The sequence below is a fragment of the Onychostruthus taczanowskii genome, unplaced genomic scaffold (assembly GCF_017590055.1).
Source record: "Onychostruthus taczanowskii isolate IOZ18803 unplaced genomic scaffold, ASM1759005v1 scaffold133, whole genome shotgun sequence".
Lineage (NCBI taxonomy): Eukaryota > Metazoa > Chordata > Aves > Passeriformes > Passeridae > Onychostruthus > Onychostruthus taczanowskii.
This window is the reverse complement of record NW_024498496.1, coordinates 178,039-202,986: the sequence shown is the minus strand read 5'-3', so window position 1 is coordinate 202,986 and position 24,948 is coordinate 178,039. Positions and strand designations below refer to the sequence as shown.

The 24,948-nt window shown below is 37.4% G+C and overlaps 1 protein-coding gene across 12 annotated transcripts in view; it reads right to left on the bottom strand.

The window, feature by feature from the left end:
* Positions 1 to 2,256: 2,256 nt before the first annotated feature.
* The window catches only part of JAK2 (Janus kinase 2), an 84,221-nt gene continuing 61,529 nt past the window's right edge, over positions 2,257 to 24,948 (bottom strand). For 11 of the 12 annotated variants that reach the window (XM_041396971.1, XM_041396974.1, XM_041396980.1 and 8 more), the window contains 12 exons: positions 24,352 to 24,439; positions 22,224 to 22,351; positions 21,324 to 21,462; positions 19,872 to 20,023; positions 18,709 to 18,859; positions 18,312 to 18,448; positions 16,920 to 17,109; positions 16,286 to 16,410; positions 10,784 to 10,956; positions 9,766 to 9,883; positions 8,688 to 8,801; positions 2,257 to 6,172 (listed from right to left, as the gene is read on the bottom strand). In XM_041396971.1, coding sequence (XP_041252905.1) covers positions 6,065 to 6,172; positions 8,688 to 8,801; positions 9,766 to 9,883; positions 10,784 to 10,956; positions 16,286 to 16,410; positions 16,920 to 17,109; positions 18,312 to 18,448; positions 18,709 to 18,859; positions 19,872 to 20,023; positions 21,324 to 21,462; positions 22,224 to 22,351; positions 24,352 to 24,439 — 1,623 coding nt within the window. In that variant the 3' untranslated portion in view covers positions 2,257 to 6,064. Of the gene's footprint in view, positions 6,173 to 8,687; positions 8,802 to 9,765; positions 9,884 to 10,783; positions 10,957 to 12,823; positions 13,721 to 16,285; positions 16,411 to 16,919; positions 17,110 to 18,311; positions 18,449 to 18,708; positions 18,860 to 19,871; positions 20,024 to 21,323; positions 21,463 to 22,223; positions 22,352 to 24,351; positions 24,440 to 24,948 lie in introns of those variants that run through there. The other variant, XM_041396982.1, reaches the window with a different exon arrangement.

Genomic DNA, 24,948 nt, shown 5'->3' with positions numbered 1-24,948 from the left:
GTTGGTCTGTTTGCTCCAAAGCTGGGATATTTTGGCACATGGTATGAAACCAGATAGTAGCAACGCCAAGCAACTGGGATCCCTGTCACAGAATTTGGGCAATGACAAGGGAAGAGGACAGAAACTCTCACCCTCTGGAGGTGATTTCTGTCAAATGGGAGGGAAAGGTGTTCTTTCAAGGAAGACCTAATACACAAAAGGGCATTCACTTCTGTGAACAAAAAAAACCATTTCACAAAGGTAGTGCCCAAAAGCAGTAAGGTGCAGAAAGATCCCATAGCTTTATGTCCCCTCCCTACACCAGCCTGAAAACAACTAAGAGCTGGAACAAAACAAACCTGGAAGATAGATCAACCATGTTGCACTGCTCATTTCTTTTTTTTTTTTTTTTTTTTCCTGGATTGCTGAGCTCAACTGTGTTTGGCACTGTTCCCCAGGCTTGGCTTGGTCCCATGTGGCTAACTCCAGCACCAGTGGGGTTTGGCTTGGCTCAGTGGTGCTTTGGGCTCTGTGTGGCTGCTTCTGCTCTGCCAGAGCCAGGGCGTTCACTCCACTGGGCCCAAAAGAACAGAGAAAGGACGGGGGTGACAGAGCAGGGCTGAGTCCACCAGGCTGATCCTGATGTCTTCTCAGCTAGGGAGAGCCAAGATGGTGCACCCCACTTCTTGCTGGTCCTTGGCTTTTCCTGCTGAAACCATATCCATTGATGTGTGTGGTATGCAGTAAACCATGTTGTCACACCCACACAGCACTGAAAACTCTATCCCCTTTCTCTGTAACCAGGACACTGTGGAATGTGTGCTGCAGCCCAGCAGATCAAGCAGGTAAACCCCTGTGGTACAGTGGATGATGGTCAAAAGAAAAATATGGGGGGAGTCTGCAGATCCATCACATCACACTCGCCCAAACGTGCAAGGCAAGCGCTACATGCTTACAAATAGCAGCACAATCACTGGAGGCTGGAGAGGTACCCTGTGCCTCATGCCAGCACCTGGAACTCCATCTTGGGCCTTGAGAAGCAAGTCCTGTTGGGACATGGCACCCCTGAGAGAAGTCAGTAGGATGATGGGACTCATTTCAAAAACAGCCTCATAGACATCTGGAGCAGGGAGCACAGTATTGAGTGGGTGCCCTGCCCAAACAAAACCTCCATATACTGTGGAAGGGAATAAAGTCCCTGTGGTCCATATGGGGAGTGTGTTAGGGAAAACTGTCTGGACTAGTCCTGCCTCAAGCAAAGGCAAACTCATCTGTGGAACTGGTTTTGCTCAAGGACACAGGGGTACTTGGTGAGTAACACCAAGAGACCAGTTGTGTATTTGATAAAAGCATTCAACTCTGTTCAAGGTAAATGGTAGTCATTTTCATTAAAAGTGGTGGTAATTGTCCCATAAAGTTAAGCAAAGTCAAATGGAAAGATGACAAAGTAATGAAAGTCAATACACTAGCATTTCTAACAAATTTAAGGTGGTGTAAGGCACTTCTGTCTTACAGACTTGCATCTCTTTAAATACTGAGAGCGAAAGGAAGTATTTCTTCATCCCAAATTAATTTGCTTAGTGAAAATCTTCATTAAAAAAAGAGATTAAAAGCCCTCAGTCTTACTGTTTAACCTTTTAACCTGTTTAACACCTTTACTTTGGTACATCTAAGTTTCTTCCAAAGGATAAATACTTAACATGGATATTCTAGGAAGGTTGGAAAGTTGTATGTGTTGTGCTCTACCTCATCAAACAGAACAGCTGCCTTCAGCAGTGATTTAAATACCAGTAACAAATTTTAGTGTACAAAAGAAAATGTTGGCAGGCATGTGTCATCCATTGTATTCAGGTTTTTTTTTTTTTTTTTTTTTTTTTTTCACTATCCAAATGCAAAAAGAAACACACAGTTAAGTTTCAGGTATGGATACACAGTTTTCTAAACATATCCCTTTCATGCAGGCATTTGTCATCCCTTTTATTTAGGTTTTTTTTTTTTTTTTTTTTATTTTCACTATCCAAATGCAAAAAGAAACACACAGTTAAGTTTCAGGTATGGATACACAGTTTTCTAAACATATCCCTTTCATGTTCTCTTCACTAAACCATGTGTTCAAATGTTTACATTTCAATCATAAGTGGCAGGTATCTTTCCCTCCCTGCTCCCTACCACCAAGGGACTTGTTCTACTTTAATATAAAGTACTGTAAACCTCTTATTCAAAAAGAAAAATTCAAACCAGAACTTCTTAATCAAACATCTTTTCAGAATTGTTGTCTGGCATGGCACAACATTTAGCAGTTTATTTTGGTATAGTAATTATTGAAATTTTTTCAGCCAGGTTAGGTGTCTGTGAATATTTCAGACTTAAGGCAGACAACACACAGTTTAGAAATATATTAGCACATATTTGTCACGGTATGGCATTTTCAGTAGACATCAGTTTTTCATACTTCATTGTGCATTTCACATTTCAGAAAGCTTCTCCCATGCTGAACATCATCCTTCTTCCTTTAGTCTTGTTCTTCTACACCTCTACTTTTGCTCTCAGAACTCTAACCTCTAGGTGTTTGTGAACCTACATTCCTGAAAAGCCTGCTTTCTTTACACAAGAGTTACATTTCTTCATACTTAATACAGTAACATCTTTTCCCATACATTTCAGGGCAGCCGGTCAACATCTCAACTAAATGCAACAATTAAAAATTTAATTGTGGGGGAAAAATATAATTCTTACATGTATTTTCACAGTTGTATTCATCAGCACATTTAACAACAATTATCTCAACTATGGAAGCTTTTAACCAGTACTAGGACTTGACAAGAACATGCGTTTCTTTTCCTGAAAATTCACTTCTCCTCTGGCTTACTACATGACTGTTGCAAGTTTGTGGAATACTGTGTGGAAAATATTTAAAAACTAACTTTGAAACTTAACATATTTATACTGATAGACAACAAATCAATACTACACAACACAATACTTGATTGCAGAGATTCTATAAGATACATTGTGCACTTATTAAAAAATTATTTCAATTCCAATGTAAGTGCAAAGCAGTAGTTAATATTTTAATTCTACACTGTAGTAGCAGTCATGTATACATAAACCAGCACTTCTTCTATCAACAAAATCAAACAGCATTTTGGGTAGCATAATGATTACACTAAAGTATTACAAATGCAATGGCAACTGAAGACATTTTCTAAAACAAAGTACTTAGTCTATTAATACAAATGCCATGTAAAAATATGACATTATCAATGCTACTGTAGATCTGAGAGCTTTCAAAATACAAAATACAGTGTTTTTTGGTGGTGATGTTGTTTTGTTGGTTTTTTTTTAACAGCTACACAATTGGCAGTAGCAAATTCAGCAAAATCACTACATTTACACCCTCAACAGCTTTTTGAGAAAGCCACCAGGTCTGCTGTGGGACCTAAATATTGACACTGCAGAGGACTGTGTATCTCCCAAGTCCTAAGCACTGCTTGGTCCTATTCTCCCAGCTAAGAACATTCATCCCAAATGCTCAAGCCCTCTGCACAGGACAGGCCTTTGGTTGTTATAAAAGACTGTCTCTGGCCAACAGCACACAATTACACTGCAGTGTAAAGATATGGCTTTCTCTCAAAATGATATAGTATTAAAGTAAAAAAACAAAACAAAACCCAAAACAAAACAAAAACACTCCACAAGACACTTAAAAATCATCCTTGAATTCACCACTACATTTATGCAATCAAATAGACTATGTAATTAGTCAAACTGTAGTAGAACAAGAAAAAGACCTTTCATTCACTTGAAAAATTAGCAGACTGGAAGATTTCTTCATTGCATTACACAAACTTCCCTGAGATTTTTACATAAATTATGTTTAGTCTACTATGTATTTGAAACCAGTGAGCTACTGAGTGTCATACACTGCAAATGTTACATAATTCCTGCATATGTTATTCAGCTAAAATGCTGTCTTGATACTTTAAAGCTTTATCTCCTTTGTTACAAAAATACACATACACATAACTGAGACTACAAATGCAAAGACATTTTTTGCACAAAATTTCAAATCCTCAAAGCAATGTATACAAATTGAGAAAACATTTTAAGTTGAACATAGCACTTCGAAGTTCTTTGCAGCTTAAAAACTGACTGTGAAATTGGTTTGAAAAATCATCTATGCAAATGCTTGGTAGCAAGAATGCTAACAGAAATAGTTTTAAATGCAATGGGCAGAGAGAAGGTTGACACTGCTCTCCGTATTTAGCACTCTCCTGTACTATAAAATAATAATTTTGTAGGAGTGACTGTGGGAGAGAAACATCATAGTGGTACAAAATACTGCTATACTGGCACTATATTACACTAAGTAAAGATTTTTTTAAAGGTTTTTTTTTGTTTGGTTGGGGTTTTTTTGGTTTTTTTTTTTTTTAGTTTTTTCAAAAGCTGAGGTTCTTCAATTTCTGATAAGATGGATGTAGTTAACCACAAATATTAAGGAGGCTCCACAGTGAAAGTAACCTCTGTTTCACTAACTCACTGCCACAAATTTTCAGAATGAACACTTCATTTAAAATATAAATCTGGATGTTAGGTCAGTTTGGCAAGCTGTATATCCCCTTAACTGAACTTCTCTCATCAGAAGTCCAAAAAAGAACAAGCATTATACTTTGCAAACAATAATGCTTAAGTAAAAACAAACAAACAAGATTATTTAAACTAAAAATAAACAAACCCTGCAATTATACTGCTTTGAGATATGAGATTATCCCCAAGTTTTATGCCTCAAGGCAAAACCGAAGCATTCTCTTCTCCAAAAATTTTTGTTACTTATTTCAAAAGCTGAATTAAACAACATTCAGGTAGCTCTGATCTCCATCCAGTTCTCAGTAACTGGAATCCTGTCCTTTCCCTCTGCTGAGTGTGGAGCAATTGCACTTGAAACTCCTCCTTCCAAATAGTCCCATGTTGGGTATTACCACAGAAATAAATATGCTTGGGTCACTTCAATACAGAACAGGCTCGATGTGGTTGTGACTGGCCATATCAAATACTGAGTTGTAAGTAGTCTTTTTCTGTGCTGGAAGGAAGATATTAAGATGATCGTCTTAACAGCAAAGTGAGGAATTGTGAAAGTGAGGGCATTTTCTAGATTTTTAATCCTGCTTTGAAAGCTTCAATTCATTCACTTATGACTGCATGAAAACTACAAGGATGGAAAGAAAAAAAGAGCAGCACTTAAAAGCAGTAGACTTAGCTTTTCCTTATTTACACTGAAGACACTGCCTTGTGTAAAAATGAACTCACTTCTATGTACCTTCAATTCTGTAAAGGTAGTCTAATACTCATGAAGGGAGGAGTAAGAACAAAAGGATAACATCTTTGCTTTTTCATTTTTAAATTAAAATTTTTGCACAGATTACTAAGTTCTCTGTCTCTCTCAATAGAGCACAATTTGCTCCCTTTCCCTCAAAATACTTACAGTACATCACACAGCTACATCTCTTTGGATATACTGCTGGCTGATAACTGATTCAGACAGGCACAGCAAACCACTTCTGTTTTGTTACACAGAGAAGCCAGTTCTGCATCAACAATGAAAAAATCATCAAACTGTATTAACAGATAAAAGTCTTTGTGCAACACACAAAACAGGGTGCCAAGTCACTATATACTCAGTGTAAAAGTATTTCTAGAAGTCTTTTCTGGGCATCTCCACTTTAACACGGAAATACACTGGGTTTTTTTTATCTCTTAGTTTCATCACATTTTAAGTCACTTCTTTTTTGTACTGCCAAGTAAGGCAAATAAAGGTGTTGCTGAATGACCACCCATTATTTAATTTAGAAAAATAATTTCTTTCCCTACTTAGAATTTCAACATGTTCTCATAGTAACAAGTATACCCTGATAAAAAAGCCCTAGCAGGATTCCTCAGTATGCAGATTGAGATAGGGTATTTGCCACAGATTTTACTTCCAGCAAGGATAAGATGTGTGCACATGTACATATGTCAAATATACACAGCTGACCAAGTACATTTTGCTCTGCATTCCAACTCATCCTCTGAAGGAGGGACAGTTCTCTCATCCACCCATGTTTTCCCTTATATGATCCACTCGCTGAGCAAGATCCCGAAAGGTGGGGCGCTGGGCAACATTATTGTTCCAGCATTCTTTCATGATAGCATAAATCTGGAGAAGAAAAAAAAAATTGGTAGTAGGTAAACAGATACCATATATATTTACTTGAAACTGGACTAAAAGACATCTAGCTTAACTTCTTCTGCTTCCAAACAACAACTGCAGTAGAGTATGCCTAAACTCTTGCTATACTCATCAGTTTATCTGCTTGATCCCAGTGACTGCAAGAACCTAGGATAGGTGGCTCTGCAAAAGCTCTTATTATAAAAGACAATTTTTTAAAAGTTAGCACGAAAATTCACTCAGCTGTTTTTTGAAACTTTTACAAGACTACAAGACTTAGGTTATTTTGCCAAGTTTTTGTATTTTTTTTCTTGCTCTTTTTTTTTTGAAAAGCTCAAAAATGCTTTAACATAACAAACACCAGTACGACCAGAAATCAGATTTACAAAGACAGTAATTCTAAGTAAGACTTCCCCTGGAAAGTTAACATATACTTCTCCACATTTGTATATTACATTCTTAATTATTCTTCATATATGATCATAAATAAGCAAAAAAAAAAAGTTACTGTGCAAACTGAACCAACTTTGAAAGATATTTCCACTACAATAGTTACAAGGCAACGGTTTTCTTTTTGCCCAGAGATGTACCTGATACCTGCTCTCATACAACTTCCCAAGCTCTTCACCTGTACTCTTCTCATTCATTCACTCAATCCAGATTGTTATTACAAATTTCTCATCCTTTCAACAGTTTTTCACATGTTGCTTAAGAACAATCTGTACAGCTACCAGGAAAAAAATTAGAAATTGTTCCTTATCTTTCAGCAGATTTGAAACACCTGTATTGATAAAGCTGCTTTAGAACCAAGTCTCAAGCAGCTTGTAAGCTGCAAGGTAAGCTGCTGTAAGCTAAGGTAACTGGAAGATTTATTATCTGTGATGACTGTGGCCTTCCAGGATCAAAAGGGGATGAATACAGTTTCTGACAAAAAGACATTTCCATCTTGCTTTAATATCTGGAGAAATGTCAGACACTGAAACTTCTGAGTTAGTTAAAATACAGTTTCAGTAAAACAGATTATTTATTATCTTATACATATGACATTCAGGTTATCTACAAAAAGCCAAACCTTTGCAATACAACAGCTGCTGTACTGGTACATAAAATGCAAGAAAGGCTCTTCAAAGACTTCTCTTTCCATTCTCTATCTATTTTTTCTTCCCCTGAGGCTTCCTGCCTCACTTGTACCATTCTTTCTCTCCTCTATTAGACACTTGACCCTGATGTTTTCCCTTTCACCAGTTAGTTAGTTAAAATACAGTTTCTGAGTTAGTTAAAATTCAGTTGCAGTAAAACAGATTATTTATTATCTCATACATATGACATTCAGGTTATCTACAAAAAGCCAAACCTCTGCAATACAACTGGTACATAAATTGCTGTTCTGGTACATAAATGCAAGAAAGGTTCTTCAAAGACTTCTCTTTCCATTCTCTATACATTTTTTCTTCCCCCGTGGCTTCCTTTCTCTCCTCTATTAGACACTTGACCCTGATGTTTTCCCTTTCACCAGTTTCAAATGTATTATTTCTTGACTTATTGCCAAGTGTGCTTGACTTTGAAGGGATGCAGCAATTACTCTGAGCTCGCAATTACATATGTAAGAAACAAAAACCCGTAAGTATCTTCCTTCCATTTTTTTGCTACTGATTCACTTACACAGCCCAACCAGGTCAATTTGACCGAACCAGGCTTTGTGCACCCTGGTCTGAAGAACAAGACGTAGGAGTGGTATGAAAGTATTTTTTAAAGCATCTGGTATATAAGTAAAACCAAAAGAACGCTGAATTTAGGTGCTCTGAGGACAGCTTTACAGGTGTACTTTAGTATCTACAAAGAACATGAGTACAAATCTGAAGACCCTGAGCATAGAAAATCTGATTCATATACTTAACTGTGCCTACAGTCTATAAGTTGAAAATGCCTGATGGTGAATAATATACATTATAAGCATGAGCCTTCCACACTTGAGAAGGGAACAGTAACAGAAAGGCAATAATCAAGATAAGAAGCTCTTTAAATCCTGGCATTACATGTGGAAAACTTTAGGTGCATATTAAGATTTTTTTACTGAATATTACAGATTTCAAAAAAATCCTAAAGTTCACAGCTTTGAATGAGAATCTCCACATGCGACTTACACAGAACAAGTTCTATATACTAATCTTGCTGCCTTAATATGTGTATCTTTTTGAAATAGAAGTGCAACTGCCCAAGTACAGCAGTAGGTTATAGCAGTCCCAATTCACATATTCAGCAAGACTACAGTCTGGGCTCCTGAGGCAGTACCAGCTAAAGAATCAGAAAAAAACTATTATACTCATCATGAAACTGATAAAATAACAGCACAGCCATTCCACTTGCATAAATACTTTAGTGGTCCAAGCAGAACAAAATACAAGTTTTTTATTTACAACAAAATACAAGTTTTGCATTTGCAGGTACTTGCCCTAACTGAGCACCCTTTACACTACAGTAATATTTTAACACAGTACATCACCTCATCAGGGCATCCATCCGGTCTCGGCAGTCGTCCATTATTCTTCAAAAGCTCTATCAAATGAAATACAATCATCTGCCCTTGTTTATCATTGCCAATCATGCGCATGAATTCCTGAAACAAAAGGCCAATTGTAATATACAATCTTTAGAGGAAAAAAAGACGCTGCAATATTTTTACCAGGCAAAAATTTATAAGAATAATAAGAATAAATTGAATAGTACATAACAATGATGAAATTATAAATTACACATCCAGAGACTATACCAATAATTACAGATTTTTTTGGTGTGTAAAATGGAATAATAATATGGAATAGAATAAAATGGAACAATGATACATACACAATTTAAAGCACTAAGTGAAAAATCTTTAAAAATGTTGCTCATCATCTGATGATTTGGCTACCCTGGATAAAGAGAAGGCTGAGGTTTTAAATTACTTCTATGCCTGAGTCCTCAAAGGCAAGTGCTCCAGGCACACTGCCCAAGTTGAGAAAGGCAGATGGAGGGACTGAGAGAATGAAGACCCTAAGACCACTGTAAGAGAGGTTCATGCTCACAACCCTCTAAGGAACCTGAATGTGCAGAAGTCTGTGGGACCTGAGGTCCTGAGGGAGCTGGCAGATGAAGTGTTAAGGTGAAGTTTGTGATGACTGGAAAAAGGGAATTTTTGAAAAGAGGAAAGTGAAAGACACAATGAACTACAAGCTAGTCAGTCTCACCTCTGCCAGGCAAGATCATGGAGCCAATTCTCCTGCACACCATGCTAAGGCATATGGAAAACAAAGTGACTGGAAACAGACAACATGGCTTTAGTAAGGGCACAATTTTTTGCCTGAGAAATCTAGCAGCCTTCTATGATGGAGCTACTTGGAGGCCCAGAAAAGCCAAACATGTCTTGGGCTGCATCCAAAGAAGTGATGCCAGCAGGGCCAGGGAGGGGATTCTGCCCCTCTGCTCAGACCCCACCTGCAGTGCTGCATCAGCAGTCGCAGCACAGGAGGAACATGTACCTGTTGGAGCAAGTCCAGAAAAGGGCATGAGGTTGAAAAGAGATTCATTAATAATATACTTACAGCTGGTGGGCTTTTGCTTTTGTCAATATAGGTGAAGAGTTCATACAAGACCACACCAAAGCTCCACACATCTGAGGCCACAGAAAATTTGCTTTCTGTCAGAGATTCTGGAGCATACCTGGAACACACAGTACAAGGAAAATTGCTCTCTGCAATATGTGCCATTTTGATTTTGAAAACATTTGTTTTAGTAAGACAGATTTGTTTTTCATGAGTAAGTGTTCTTTATTCACTGATATTAGCATGTTCTCATTTCCTTTTGGTACCTTCAATTACTAACTACTCTTTTAGTAATGGTTAATTGGTTTTGAAAACCAAATACACCTTAAACAAACACAGTTGGTGATAACTATAACCAAGTTTGATTTTTTTTTTTTACAACAAGGTTGTAGATATAGTTCTTATTTGTAGTGCAAGTAAACAAGAATTTGATGTTATAAGACCTGCAAAGAAAGACAATTATAGCCTTCCATCACTTTCAGTGAACTGTGTTGCAGGCACTTTTGGAACTAAACTGTACATCTCCAATAGCATCTACTAAGATGCCACTTGGTATAACTTATTCTTTAAATAGTGCCTGAGTCAGAATTAAAATACAGACCAAAATCGCATGTATGGAATAGCATTTTCTCTTGGGGTATATCCAACACATCTCAGCTGGAAGACATGATTGACCAGTGTTTAGGGAACTAGAACACCTAAAAACTTGAAAGCATCCAGGAAAATGGGCCATTTTAGACTTCCTTTATCTCTGAATTGTTTTCTGTTGGATATTATTTCCTCTAAGTAAGTATTTTTTGGGACTTTTGTTTTGGGTGTTTTCCTGGGTTTTTTACAAATATGTTGAAAAGTCCTAGATGCTACTCTGTGAAGTGAAATACCATGCAAATGACTTTCACAATGCTGGAAAACTGATGTACAGCTTGCAAGTAAGAATTCCACAACATGCAAAATGAATTGGCTGAAATGGCAAAAACTGAAAACATGCCATGATTTCACATACCAAAAGAAGACTTACCAAAATATAGGACTTTCACCAGGTTCTTTCACTTTGTAGTATTCTTTGTCTTGTGGCAAAACTTTTGTCAATCCAAAATCTCCAATTTTAACTCTGTTCTCATTCTCCACCAAGATATTTCTTGTTGCTAAATCCCGGTGAACATATCTTTTTGTTCCCAGATACTCCATGCCCTAGGTGTAGAGGTTACAAATAGAACAGGAAAAGAGTTATTTTTACCACTACACTAGCTGTACTTTCCGTAAGAGGTTGAATTAACCTCAAAGTTAAAACTAAAACCAAGTTTGTCTTCTCTGAGGAGATAATTTTTCCAAGCTCAGGAACTTCTCTTTAACTGGAGGGACATAGAGTGAGTACCTGTCAGAACCAAGTATTTTTTGATTATGTAGCTGGATAAATGCTACCACCCTTTCTGTGCCCAAATTCAGTTGGCTGGTGATATGCAGAAGGAAAAAGTTTGGGCCAATCTACACAATCCAGAGTACATGAGAAGACTGTCCAACATATCCATTTAATTTACTCTTTTTCCTCCATCTTCTGCATCTACTTTCCTGAATGCCTCCATGAAACTTTGTATTATGATTCCTTGAATTTAACTATTATTCACTGTATTCCCAACAGTGTGCTTTGTATCTCTTTTGTATGGACAATTATTCACCAGCACAGTTCTGCTTATTGCTACATTCCCACAGATTGCTTTAACAAAGCATTGGTCTGAAGGCATGTTGGCTTTTGCTGCTGCTGATCCCTCCTTACCAATGCACCTAATTACATTCACTAACAATTAAATTTGGAAAAAGCCAGTGCGTGTAGTGGCATTTCTAAAACAAGGTCTTACTCAGACAGCAATAAATGGAGGATTGAAAGTGATGCTGCACAATGTCAAGAGATACCCAACTCATACGTGAAAGGAATCACCAAGCAAGTTGTCAGTTTCATCGCTTTATAAGAAAGCATACCACCCTTTCAACACAACAGTCAAATTACACAAATAGCATTGATGATCCCAAAAGTTCTGAAAAGCAACGTTATTACTAGTCATGCCAAAAGGCTTATTTCTTTGTCTCTCTATTTTTTTTTTCTTAATATGAGAAACCTCAGAGTTTGGCTACAAAGTACAGTCTTTCTCTCAGATTCTAGTACCTCCCAGTACCATTGGGTGGCATTGCTGTTCTCTCACAGCTCATTCTAAAACTGTTCAAAAATACCCTATTCCTCATTGCCAACTTATTCACTGCCACAAATACCAACCCTAACTTCAAAGTGAGGGTTCTGTGTTTCTGGTACAACTAGCCTATGAAAATGCTACAGCTTTTTCTTACTACAATGTACTATTCTGAAAACAACCCTAAAGTTTGATGATAGTAACTTTTCTGTTAGCCTGGAAAACACCTAAGACAGATCTTTAATTGAAATCATGCAAATTCTAAGTGGATATCACAGTTCTCTGGCACTAGTCTAACAACAGAGTTTAAATGTGATTTAAAATGTTTCTGTCTTTAAAACTGGGCTCACCAGCAAGGACACCTGAAACACTTCAAATATTAAGAGAAGGAAAACCCTTTCCCAGTATAGTAGCAAGGAACCCAAACACATTCATCTTAACTCTCAGGTAATGGGTGTGCCTTCATTTCTCTCATACTGTTCAGAGGAGAACAGCAAGGCAGAAGTAGAAAGGTTTTTGATCAAAACCCCCCAAGATTACAGACTGACAGAAATGCACAGCAGAAAGATGAGATGTGAGATGCTGAAAGGGCAAACATTGCAAGAAAAGCAAAACCAGCTGAAGTGTAACATGATCAGCTAAATGAAGAAAAAGCATTCAGGTTCCATTTTCACAATATCAGGTACTTGCTATGCTTATAATTATGTTGTTTTGGAGTAACAGAATGCCAGAGATCAGAGAAATCTTAAAGCAATCAATATAACCTCTACTTTGCAGATTGTACAGCAACAATGCTCCAAAGCAAGGCACATACATTGTAATTCTTAGATTTTGCTTTTTTTAGAAGTGAAGACATTTCTTCAAGAGCAAGCTCTATTCAGATTTCCCGCATTTTCATACTGTTTGTCCCCATGGTTTGTCATCAAAGCAGGATGTTTTCCTGCTTTAGTATCTGCCGGATGCATATTTTAGCTCCCTTTCTCTTGGCTGGTGCTTGGTATCTAGGAAGGAATCATCTCATCTGCTGTTTTGATTTCTCACTATCCTGAAGACCTATAATATTTCCAAAGTCTTTCATGTATGTGTCTGTACACACACACTAAGGTCCTTTTTTCTTCATAGTTTCTGCATACAGTTCCTTTCCCAAACTCTTCTACCATATTTGCACAGCTATCAAAGGTCAAAATCCACCTTCCAATCCAAAGTCCTCTCAATGGGTACCTCAGACCAGGGTCCTGAGACATGTTGCCAATGTTATTTCACCAGGCTTTGAATGAAACCCTGAGGACTTCTACATGCTTCGCAGCTTCTTATGAGAGTGCACAAGGCCAGCACCTTGAGGTCACAGGCTAGATGGACACAGAATAAAACAGCTAATTGTCTTCAGCCTTTGTGTGCTCAAAAATCCATGTTGCATCTTACTTCTGTGAAAGATTTGGTCACCACCCCCATAGATGGTGCGGTGTTTTAAGACTCTTCCAGGTCTCTGCTTGAACAAAGATTGTTTATAGTGACTTACCAGCATAACAATGTAATTTGGTTGCAGAACTAAGTATGAGATAATTTCTTAGGCCTGTTACCAGAGAATGACTTCTTGTTTTGGAGAGACAGATCAGAGAGCTCTTCAACCCTCTGAAGTGGGTGGTCACCTGTTCAGTGCTTTCTCTCTGCGAAGACACTTGCCATAGACTTGCTAACTTTTTCTGTTTTCCCACATTCAGCACTGCTTGCCCATGAATGAGCTTCTCCTGGAGACTACCCACAATGCTGTCCTTTAGTGAAGCACATGAATAGATAAGCTGTTAAGCGTGCAGCATTCCTTATACATGCAAGACATTCAGCAGCTAAAAGGTTAGTCCAGTTTCAAGCAAGGAACCAGCAAGCTCTTTTCACCATGAGAAAGTCTGAATGTCAGGAGAAGGTCTTGGCCCTGGCAGAGATTCTCCCCTGACTGTCAGACCTTTTCTGCAGATATTGCAGAAGCTAAGTCTTAGGATCTTAAGGTGGCAGGGCACATTTACCAGACATAAGAATATATGTGGACAACATACCCTAATGAACACCCTCATCCATCTTAGTGAGATGAGGAAGTTGACAGAAGAGCTCCCCAAGCCACTCTCCATCATCTGGCATCAGTCCTGGCTCACTGGGGACATCCCAGATGACTGAAAGCTGGCCAGTGTGACACCCATCCACAAATAGGGCCAGAAGAAGGATCTGGGAAACTACAGAGCAGTCAGTCTCAGCTCAGTGCTTGGCAAGATTATGGGACAGATCATCCTGCGTGCCACCACACAGAACCTACAGGATGGCCAAGGGCTCAGACCCAGCCAGCATGGAATGAGGAGGGGTCGGTCGTGTTTGACCAACCTGATCTCCTTTTATGACCAGGTGACGGCCTGGTAGATGTGGGGAAGGCTGTGGATGTTGTGTACCTGGACTTCAGCAAGGCCTTTGGCATTGTCTCCCACAGCACTCTCCTGGAAAAGCTGGCAGCCCACGGCTTGGACAGGAGCACTCTGTGCTGGGTTCAGAACTGGCTGGATGCTGGGCCCAGAGAGTGCTGGTGAGCGGTGCCACATCTCTAGTAGGTGGGTGGTCACCAGTTGTGTCCCCCAGGGATTTGTGTTGGGCCCAGTCCTGTTTAAGAGCCTTCACTGATGATCTGGATGAGGGGATCGAATCTACCCTCAGTAAATTCATGGAAAATACCAGGTAGGGGGGGAGTGTTGATCTGCTGGAGTACAGTGGGGCTCTGCACAAGGACCTGGACAGGCTGGATCAATGGGCTGAATCCAGCGGTATGAGGTTCAACAAGACCAAGTGCCAGGTCTTGCAGTTTGACCATAACAACCCCAGGCAGAGCTCCAGGCTGGGGACAGAGTGGCTGGACAGTGGTCAGGCAGAAAGGAACCTGGGAATACTGACTGACAGCAGCTGAACATGAGCCAGCAGGCCCAAGAAGGCCAGTGGCATCCTGGCCTGGACCAGCAATAGTGTGGCCAGCAGGAGCAGGACAGGGATTGTTGCCCTGTACTCAGCACTGGTGAAGCCATACCTCAAATCCTGTGTCCAGTTTAGGAAGGACATTGAGGTGCTGGAGCATGTCCAGAGAGGGACAGTGGAGCTGGTGAAGGGTCTGGAGCACAAGTCCTGTGAGGAGAAGCTGAGGGAGCTGGGGCTGTTTAGCCTGAGGAAAAGGAAGCTCAGGGGAGACCTCATCCCTCTCTACAGCTGCCTGAAGGGAGGCTGTAGCCAGATGAGGGTTGAGCTCTTTTCCCAGGCAACCAGCAATAGGATCAGAGGACACAGCTGCAACAGGGAAGGTTTAGGTTCGACATTAAGAAGAAATTGTTCACAGAAAGTGGGATTGGGAATTGGAATAGGCTGTTCAGGAATGTGGGGGAGTCACCGTCCATGAAGGTATTTAAGGAAAGATTGGATATTGCACTCAGTGCCATGGCCTGGTTGACAAGATGGTGTTCATTCACAGGTTGGAGTCAATGATCTCAAATATCTTTTCCAGCCCAGTGATCATATAATCATACGTAACCTACTGATTCCATGTCTTTGATGTAGGTATTGGGAAAAGAAATTTTAAAATATTTCTGGTACATGCCTTGAGGGGGTGTGGTTTGGTTTTTTTTTTTGTCTCTCTCCCCCTTACTCCCATTTTTTCTTCTTTTCCCAAATTTCTAAATATGCAATGAAATCTCAGTGTCTCTGGTTTGTAATATCTAAAATGTAATTACAGAATAAAACTAGGGAAGGCATAAGCTCTCTTTATAAGGAAAATGAGATATCACAAGAAAGATCAGATAGCAGTTTGTACCACTTTTCAGAATTATATGAATGTTTGGTACCAAATAATTTATTACAGGTTTGGGTATTTCTAAGGCCACTAGTTCTGCATACAGAAGTCATGTATCTTTGCTCTTACAGTTTAAAGTAAATTGTTTAAACATACACATGTTGTTATAGTATTTTTACAGTTGAATGTCAGATTTCTGAAAATTCCACCAGAGAATGTCATTAACAGATTGCCTGAGCGAGTATATTAACTCCTACAATACTTTATGTCAGGTCACCTGATTGAGAAAAGAGAGTATATTCTGCCTCAGTCAGCAGATAGACCAGTGTCAGCATCCTGATTAAGGATTTAGGTCTTGACTATATGAATATATTTCTACTTTTTCTTAGGGTTATGTGGTGCTAGCAGTCCAACAGCATTATAGAAGATGCACCAAAATAACCAGTTATTGTTCTTTTGAGACAAATGGGATGAAAAAAGGAGAAAAAGCTTTGTTGAAATATGTATACAATTTAGAATGTCCTACCTTGCATATCTGAGATGCATACAACAAAAGCTTCTTGTGGTCCAGCCTCTCCTTGTGTTTCTGCAGATAATCTCGTAAACTTCCATATGGTAGGTATTCCATAATTAATCTTAGATTCCTACGTCCTTTTACAGCAATAACAAAAAATACAAATGTAATTTTTTTCTGTAATTTTCAGAGACGAGTTTTGTAACATAAGTATTTTAATTCCTCTACCAGCAGCCATAATATAAAATGGACTTAATACAAAAATATTAATTTATGACCTATACATCACTATGCAATTTTTCATATACTAATTAAATGCATTTCCTCAGAAAATGCCACTTATTGAAACTCAACAACAACGTGGATATGCTTGAAAAATTAATATATCACTAATCAACATAATCTCATCAATACTTCAGCTACTATTGCTAAGGCAAAGTAGAAGTCTGTATATCTGTTTGTCAAGATGAAACTCAGAATGGTAAAGTGACATCAACTTGTTACCAATGTTACCATCTTCCAAAAAACTTCCTTTGTTTTGTACTCTCTCAGTCCTGGAAAATTTACAAGTGAGTGACTGTCATAAACACTTACCTCTCTGAATTTCTCAGTATGCATATTTAGGTGAATTCAATATAGCACATACCTGCACTGTAGCATACTCCTTTGTATTTAACAATGTTATCATGCTGCAGCGATTTAAGTATTTCAATTTCTCTTTCAAAATCCCTAAGGTGCTCTTCTGTGCTATGTTGCAGCTTTTTCACAGCAACCACCTCCCCAGTATTATCCTGCAGCGGGTCATACCGGCACATCTCAACACTGCCAAAATTTCCCTAGGTGACAAATGGAAACACTTGGGAATTAAAAACAAGTCCACATCATTTGCTCTCTGTGCCTCCTAGTGCACATGTTTGTTCATATAGAGTGTAGTTTTTGTTCAGTGCTCACAGTACTAAACATTAAAGTTATGTGATTAATTATTTAAGTGAAAGGCCACAAAACTTCCCTGAGAGAAAAAATTGCAGGATCGAGGATAACAGTTGCAGAAGAAACATATTCCATGAAAGGAAGCAAACAGAACAGAAAACGAGGACAAGGAAAGAGGGTGATGTCCATCTGTTTTCTCTCCTTTCACAAATTTCCACTTCCCCTGGCATGATACTTTTCCTGCACTTGCATAAATCCCTTTGTCTTGGTTCTTAATTCTGCTGTTTCTTTCTGGCTCCTCTCTGATTTGTTTCAATCTTCTGATTTTGTCTCTTTCTTCATTTACATTGTCTTTTGTCTTTCTTTATGCAGCCATCATCTACCACTCTGCTGTTCTCCCTAAGCTATGCTATCACAGTCAACAAACATCTGCAAACAGAAGTACTTCTGCTACTTCACTTTCAGGCTGCTTCATTACTTGAAGCCAAAAGAATACTGGTAAAAACCAAATAAAACAGCAAAGACCCATTCTAGAAAAATAGTACTTGGTGAAGATCTGCCAAATGCACTTGGTCATCTGTCTAGGTCTGCTTTCACACAGCCAGGCTGCAATGACTTGCAAAACTAGTAACCAAATGCTGATTTTTAAAGCCAAAAAGTTCAAGGCCTACATGTATCTTGAAGACATATATCTTCTTTTTGAATTTAGAAGCTGTATATTCAGATTTCTCAGAACATGCATGCACAAAAACACCAATCCCACTAGTTCTGCATAAGAGTGCTCCACAGTGCTGTTAACTGAATATCAAGGTTATGTGTGTATCTATCTATCTATCTATCGTTTATGTCAGGCAGCTCTTAATTATTTTAAAAATACTTAGCCTACTGGTATGACTGGATGCATTGTGGAGGTTAGCTAATTTTCTTCTAAGAATACTGTGAAAGTGAAAAAAAGAGCTAGAAGGAACTTCACGTGTTGCTCAGATGACTGAAATTAGAAACTTCTAAAACAGAAATTTAATTGTAAATAATGTATACGGGGTCATCAAAGGATAACTGAAACCCATAGTTATTTCCTAAACTATTACAGAATTTTGAAACGTGTTACCTTGCCAAGTTGCTGTAAAAACTTAAGATGTCTTTCTTCAAATTGCGTTGGGTCCCGATCTTCAAACGCACCAGAAAATCCAAGTGCTCCAATTCTCATATTTGGCAACATATCGCTTTCTGTCAACAGCTCATAATCTGAGAGGTAGAAGGAAGAAGGGAAGAAAGAGAACAGAAGGCACAGAGTAGTGAACAAGAAAAGGAAGAAGGCTATTACAGTCATGGCATGTTCTGCTTTTGTTTGGCATACTTCAAGCTCAGTAGAATATTGACAGCCTTTATTTCTATGTAGTAATTTGCAGTCAAATATAATGATGTATTGCAAAAAAACACACTAAAAAGAAAGTGAACCAATAGGAATCAGGAGTCTTTTTAATCCTGTTGTATCACAAACTCACCTGGAGTGAACAAACTGTTCAAATCACGTATAATTGCTCTAAAAGAAGGCCTGAAATCTGGCTCATAATCCATGCAGTTGTTGATGAGGTTTGCAAGTTCTGTCCAGTTGGGGGCAGGAAGCTGGTGCCTATCTTCATAAAACTGTAGTTTCTGAAATTAAACAGGTAAGTAATTTTACATTTTACAGCCAGGAAGAGTTGCAGAAGCCTTAACATTCTCCCCAGAGTAGCCAAAAATTACAGCTCTAAACCTAGACTTGTTATCTCACCAGATGTCCATATCACCAATTTTCACCTAAGGCAAGACTGGTATAACTTAGAATGATCAGTTCAGAAATTTCCAGCCAATTACTGGCAGAAGATAAGAGGATAGAGAAATATGAGAAAAATAGTGTCTCTTCTATTTGCTATTTCATAAATCCTCAGCTGGGTAGGTCCAGCAGAAAATTCTACTGACCTGTGGCTAAACTGCAGTTGTGAAAAGCTTTGTGAGTATTATGAAAGAATGTAGGGCAACTTCTGAAATACTTAGATATTTATCAGCTAGGTCTAGGTAAACCTTGGAAATTACTGTAAGAGCTGATTAAAATACCTGAGAAATCAAATCACGTTTTATGGGAAGGTACCTTTACAAAAATAATACTACCAGTAATTTTGTGGCATAGTGAATTCTTTTTGCTTCCAACTAAAGAAGCAAATACATATAAATTAATATTTTTATGGAATGTGTTTCTCCTCCATTTCCAGTCCCTACCTGAGAAAAAAGTTAACATCACTGGTTTAGCTAAAATAGTACAATTGTTGCAACACACAAAGTACTACTGTATTTAAGATGTTCAATTACAAGACTGCTAATTAAAATCCATGCACACTATTAGGAATACTTTTTTGTTTCAAGTGATACACTGCTGCAACAAAGCAACAGAAATATGAACTAGATAATACTGACAATTCTGTACTTTGTCCCCCTAAAAATCAAAATAAACAACATAAACACAAACATCAAATAATATCTTCTGGTTATTACCTACAAGCAAATATGTCTTTTTCCTACAGTGGTCATAAGCCACACCACTTTACATGCTGATGTGGTTACAACAGCAGATGTTCCAAATTAGAAGTGTCCAAAGAACTGCTGTGACTGCAGACCCAGTAATACTTACTCTTGAAGAATCTAGTGCACTCAGGGGTTTGTCTCCTCCACTGCAGATTTCCCACAAAGTGGTACCAAAACTCCACTTGTCTGTAGCTAGGCTTAGTTGTTTGGGATTCTCAATACATTCAGGAGGTACCCAGGGTATTCTCTCAAGAAGAACTGTGTGATCACACAAAGGAAACTTGTTAACATGAATAACGACACCAGAAAATTCTGTAACATATTTGATTTAGTAAAAATTACTTTAATATAGACAGGTATTTCATTGCAATGTACTTATAATATTTTTCCAAGTATTTTTTCCTGCCAAGAAAATCAAATCATGGAATATGGACAAAAATTAAAATAATATTTGTGAAACAAAGAGGAGATCCATTCATTTGACAGTAAAATAAGCCTAACGGTATAAAACTGCCGTAATATCATTTCCATGCTACATTTGTTCTGTGATTTCTCTATTTCCTCCAATCTTACCAAGACTCAATCTTACCAAGACTCAATAGCTATCACAAAGAACCAAGACACCAAAGAGTAAAAAGTACTTTGCTAGTGGCTGGTGTACTATGGCACAGCAAAAGGCACCATGAAAAGGAATTTTACACTATGTGATTTTTAAGCTATTGCTACTGACTGCAGTAACAAGTTAAAATATGGGATTGGACTGATTTGGATTTAGAGCTCCTTAAAATGAGGTCTCATAAGAATAATGTAAGCTTACATTAAATAAGAGAATTTAAATAATTTACTGGCAAATAATGACACTGCATTATACATAGGCTGTTAGATACATTACTTCTTTAGACATCAATAAAAAGTACCAAGTAAGAAGTGTTTTTATTAAAAAGAAAGACCATAAAAAAAGACCATGAAATTCCATTCCATTAGCATAACAACCTTGCACAATATCCATTTAATTAATTTTTCTGTTTATAAAGCACTGGAACAGTCTTAAGAGTGGATGATAACCCAGTATTTTTAACATCAAGTGGCTCTAGGTATTCACTAAGAAATGCACTGAAGATGCTTTATAACTGCCAATCAGCATTTTCAAAAGTGCATTTGGTTTCATTTCTGAAACTTTATGCAAGCTATAAAAGACTTGAGCAATTACAAGACACTAAGTTCAGCAGCTATCTGCAAATGTAATAAATTATATTACGTTTTTACATTATAATATAACAATAGTATTACCAATGAAAAAGGGTTGAAAATTAGAACAGCAGGGAAAAAAGCTCACACAGTGGAGAATTGTGCCTTTCTTTCCTGTAGCTATCTGCTAATTTAAAAGATACTCTCAAAACTGCTTGGCTAGGGCTGTAGTGATAATTATAAAATGACACACAGATCAAGGAACTTACTATAAGAGAATTAGATTAGATGGTGGTCAACAAAAAACCCACCCCCAAACTTATTTTTCAAGTCAGAAGCACTGAACAAGAAAGTTAATGCAAAGACTTACTATCTCTTGGCAAAACTGTAATACTGATGCCAGGATCACTTAGCTTTATAAATGGAAGGTTTCCAGACTTCCTGTCTTCCTCTCTGATAAGCAAGATGTTTTTTGCACAGACATTTCCATGAACAAGGCCTTTATCCTCCTATAAACAGAAATGCATCTTTTACAAACTGACCAAAAAAGTCTTACTGTTGAAGAGATATTTAAAAACAAATACTTTACAGCATGAGGGAAACATCAGCAAATAAAATAATGATCACAGATTAAGTTGATCAAACTTCAGGTACTCCACCAGTTTCTCTCAAACTTACAGTTTTCAGCCAATATTTGTTATTTACCGAAAGTCTGAAACAATTTGACATTTTTTAACTCAGAAGAGTACTAATCCATCCACTTAAAATTAATGTAGGAATATTTAAATTCCGTTAAAGGAAAGACTTACCTAGTCACATATCCTGTCTTGAATAACGGCCTTTATGTTTAACTGGAAAGACTGTAAGGTTGAGACCTAATGCCCAAGAAGAATGCACTGGCAGAGTGAACAATACAGATTTTCCCTTCCCAGTGGTTAAGTGTTAACACTACCAGGAATGTTCATGTTTATGTTCAGCATCATGAGCTGAGGTGGGAAGCCCAGAAAGGACTGATTTCTGGGGGTGGTGGGGGGATAGCATTACTGCAAATATGTTATATTTCATGCTAAAACATAAAGTATTAAAAATGAATGGACATTCAACTACGCTTTGTGCAAGATATGAAGTCTGTCTCTGGGTATCTACTAAATAGCTGGTATATGGCCAATCCATTATCAAAACCCTTCAGAGTTTCAAGAATTCAGGTAATAGCTCAGCCTTTCTACATTAATCACTTGAATTCCGCCATTAACAAAACCGAATCACTTACCAGAAAATGCATGGCTAATGCCAACTGTTTGGCTACTTCCAGCTTCCACAAAATATTGATAATATTTTTGTTCTTTTTCAAATATGTGTCCAAGGATCCAAATTTTACATATTCTTGTACAAGGATGTCTGAATCACAATGATAAAAAGAATAACAATTAAAACCAACCACAAATAATAAAATTTCAGGACAGACTACTGACTTTAGTACTACTCTTCTTTTGATATTTTGTTGGTGATCTAACTATAAATTCCAACTTCTGTGATATCTCAGTACTGCCACAAATACTCTATGTTCTTTATACTTCTTTGGAGAGTGGAAGTTCACCTAATTTCTTCTCAAATATATAGTTACCAGATTTAGTATTTTAGGGTTAATTATTTAGATTTAATCTTTTACAGATTAGGTAAAATCCAATTAGCATCTTTCCACCCTTACCTGAAAGGCACAATAATGTAACTGCTGATGTACAGAACTTTCAATGTGGTAGCTGAATAACATTCAAGTAATTCACTTCATGGTTGTTTACTATCTATATTCTTACTGGAAAATGCAATGCTTTATTGACAAAAGATGCCTTGCTTGAAAACAGACAAGTATTTGCCCTAAAATTGCTTATATGTGTATGACATATGCCTCCATGCAGCCATCCAGCAAATAACTCCAGAAACAAGAACTGATGTCCTCATCACTTTCCAGCCATTTCAAATCACATGACTGAATCCTTGCCCTCAGCTGCAAGATGCTCACACTGAAGCTACTAGTATTATATCTGGCTGTAACAAAAACCCCAGATTTTTTAACAAATTAATTTTAGAGACAGAAAATACTCTTTTTTTGCAATTATGTGAAACAATTTTTATTGAATTTGTACATCAAGTGTGCAAACCACAGAATCAATAACAGCTGCTCTTCCTATTTCTTAATTACTGCCTCGCCTTAAACTGTAGTAAATCTCTTGCCTTCAGAAGGAGAATCATTTCTAGAGGACAGCTATGATCTAAAGGTGAAATACATACCCACATACCTCTTGCAACAATTTCTTTTCAACTATAAACTTGATCTACCTGAAATTTTATATATTATCTCTGTGTGTGGTAAAATTAATAAAGTACAAAACCCCCCATGTGGTTGTTTTGGCACAAGTTCTTGGCCAAACATAATGCTATGCCTTTTTCAGCCTTCTGTGAGAGGTAATTTTTGATTACAGAGGTAAATTCTGATTACTGAATCCACCATCTCTTTTGGAAATTCTCTCTCCCTAATGAAGACAACCACCTACATAATATGCTCATACAATTATAAAATGCTCCCTTTCATACAAATTTCTAATCACAAAAAAAAAAAAAAAAAGGTTTCAGGCAAACTGGCATTTCAGCCCAAATAATGAATGAAGAAGAAAAACTGTCGAAGTGAGGTCCAGCAGTCATATTTGAAGACATATTAGACAACCATCCAAAATTAAGGTATCATTTCAAGATGGCACAAATGTATTTCAGGAGATATTAAAAACCTCTTATTATTACACAGTCACAGTCACAGCTGTATGCTAAACTGGAAAGACATTCAACTTTTACAGATAATGCAAACATTTTACTGCTGCTAAAATTTTGTAGTGTGTTTGTTGAATTACCAGGACCTCATGTTTTCAGAATGGGATCTCTAAACCAAACTTCCCACAGTTAAATTTGTGCTCATGAAGTCAGCATGTGTGGAAAAGGGTGGCAATGTCTGTTTCTAATCACAGTAAATGAAAATTTTTCTGGGTAGCACAGCACCTCCCTTTCTAGTTAACCACAGCTGATACAATGTAAGGCTGCAATTTTTCTGGCACTTCAAAAGCTCATTCCAGAGGCATGGCAAAACTGATCTCAGATAGAACAGACATTACCGATGTTACTATTCACACTGTCTGTACTTTAAACAATTTTTCCTTTTTCTTTGTTTTTACTATTAACTAGCTCTCAGATACCAAGGCTAATACTGCTGCAGCATGAACATGTATTAGCTGTTCAGCTGGTGTTGAGCTTTTGTTTTGTTTTTTCCCTGTTTTCCCAAAAACCAATGTCAAACTCTCTATATAGAGACGCATAAAAATTGGTAAAAAAAAGAATTAATTTCTACTTACTCTCTTCTCCACAAACACAGACGCCATAATTTAACACCAAATGTTTGTAAGAAAGCTGGCTCATCATACTTGCTGCTTCAAAAAAGGACTTTTTGTAACGAGAGGGAGAGATCAACAAAGAAAATATATCAGTAAAAACAAAGCCCCAAAGTCCTAATAAATTTACTAAAACCATTTCTAAAAAATATTTCAACTATCTCTTTACAAAGACCCTATGTAACATATTTTATATTGTTTGTTGTTGGTTTGTGTTTGGCAACTGTTTCTTGTTTGGTTGGTTTTTGCTTCAGTTTTTTTTTTGTTGTGGAGGTTTTTTTCTCATTTTCTTTTTCTAAATAACTGGTATTACACATTCCAGATAGGTTAACTACCTCTTTTTCTCTGTCAGCAAGCGTATCTCAACATTTTTTAAAATAATAATTTTTTTTCAGTGTCAATTACCTAGGTAAATTGAAGGTAAATTCATCATACACTATTCACTTTCTAATTTATTCTGCCATAATGCACTGTTCAGTTTCCAATTTATTTCTTTGTAGCACATTATTAAGTTAAAAGACAAAAATGATTACGCAATTCATCCACTATTGCAAGACCTTT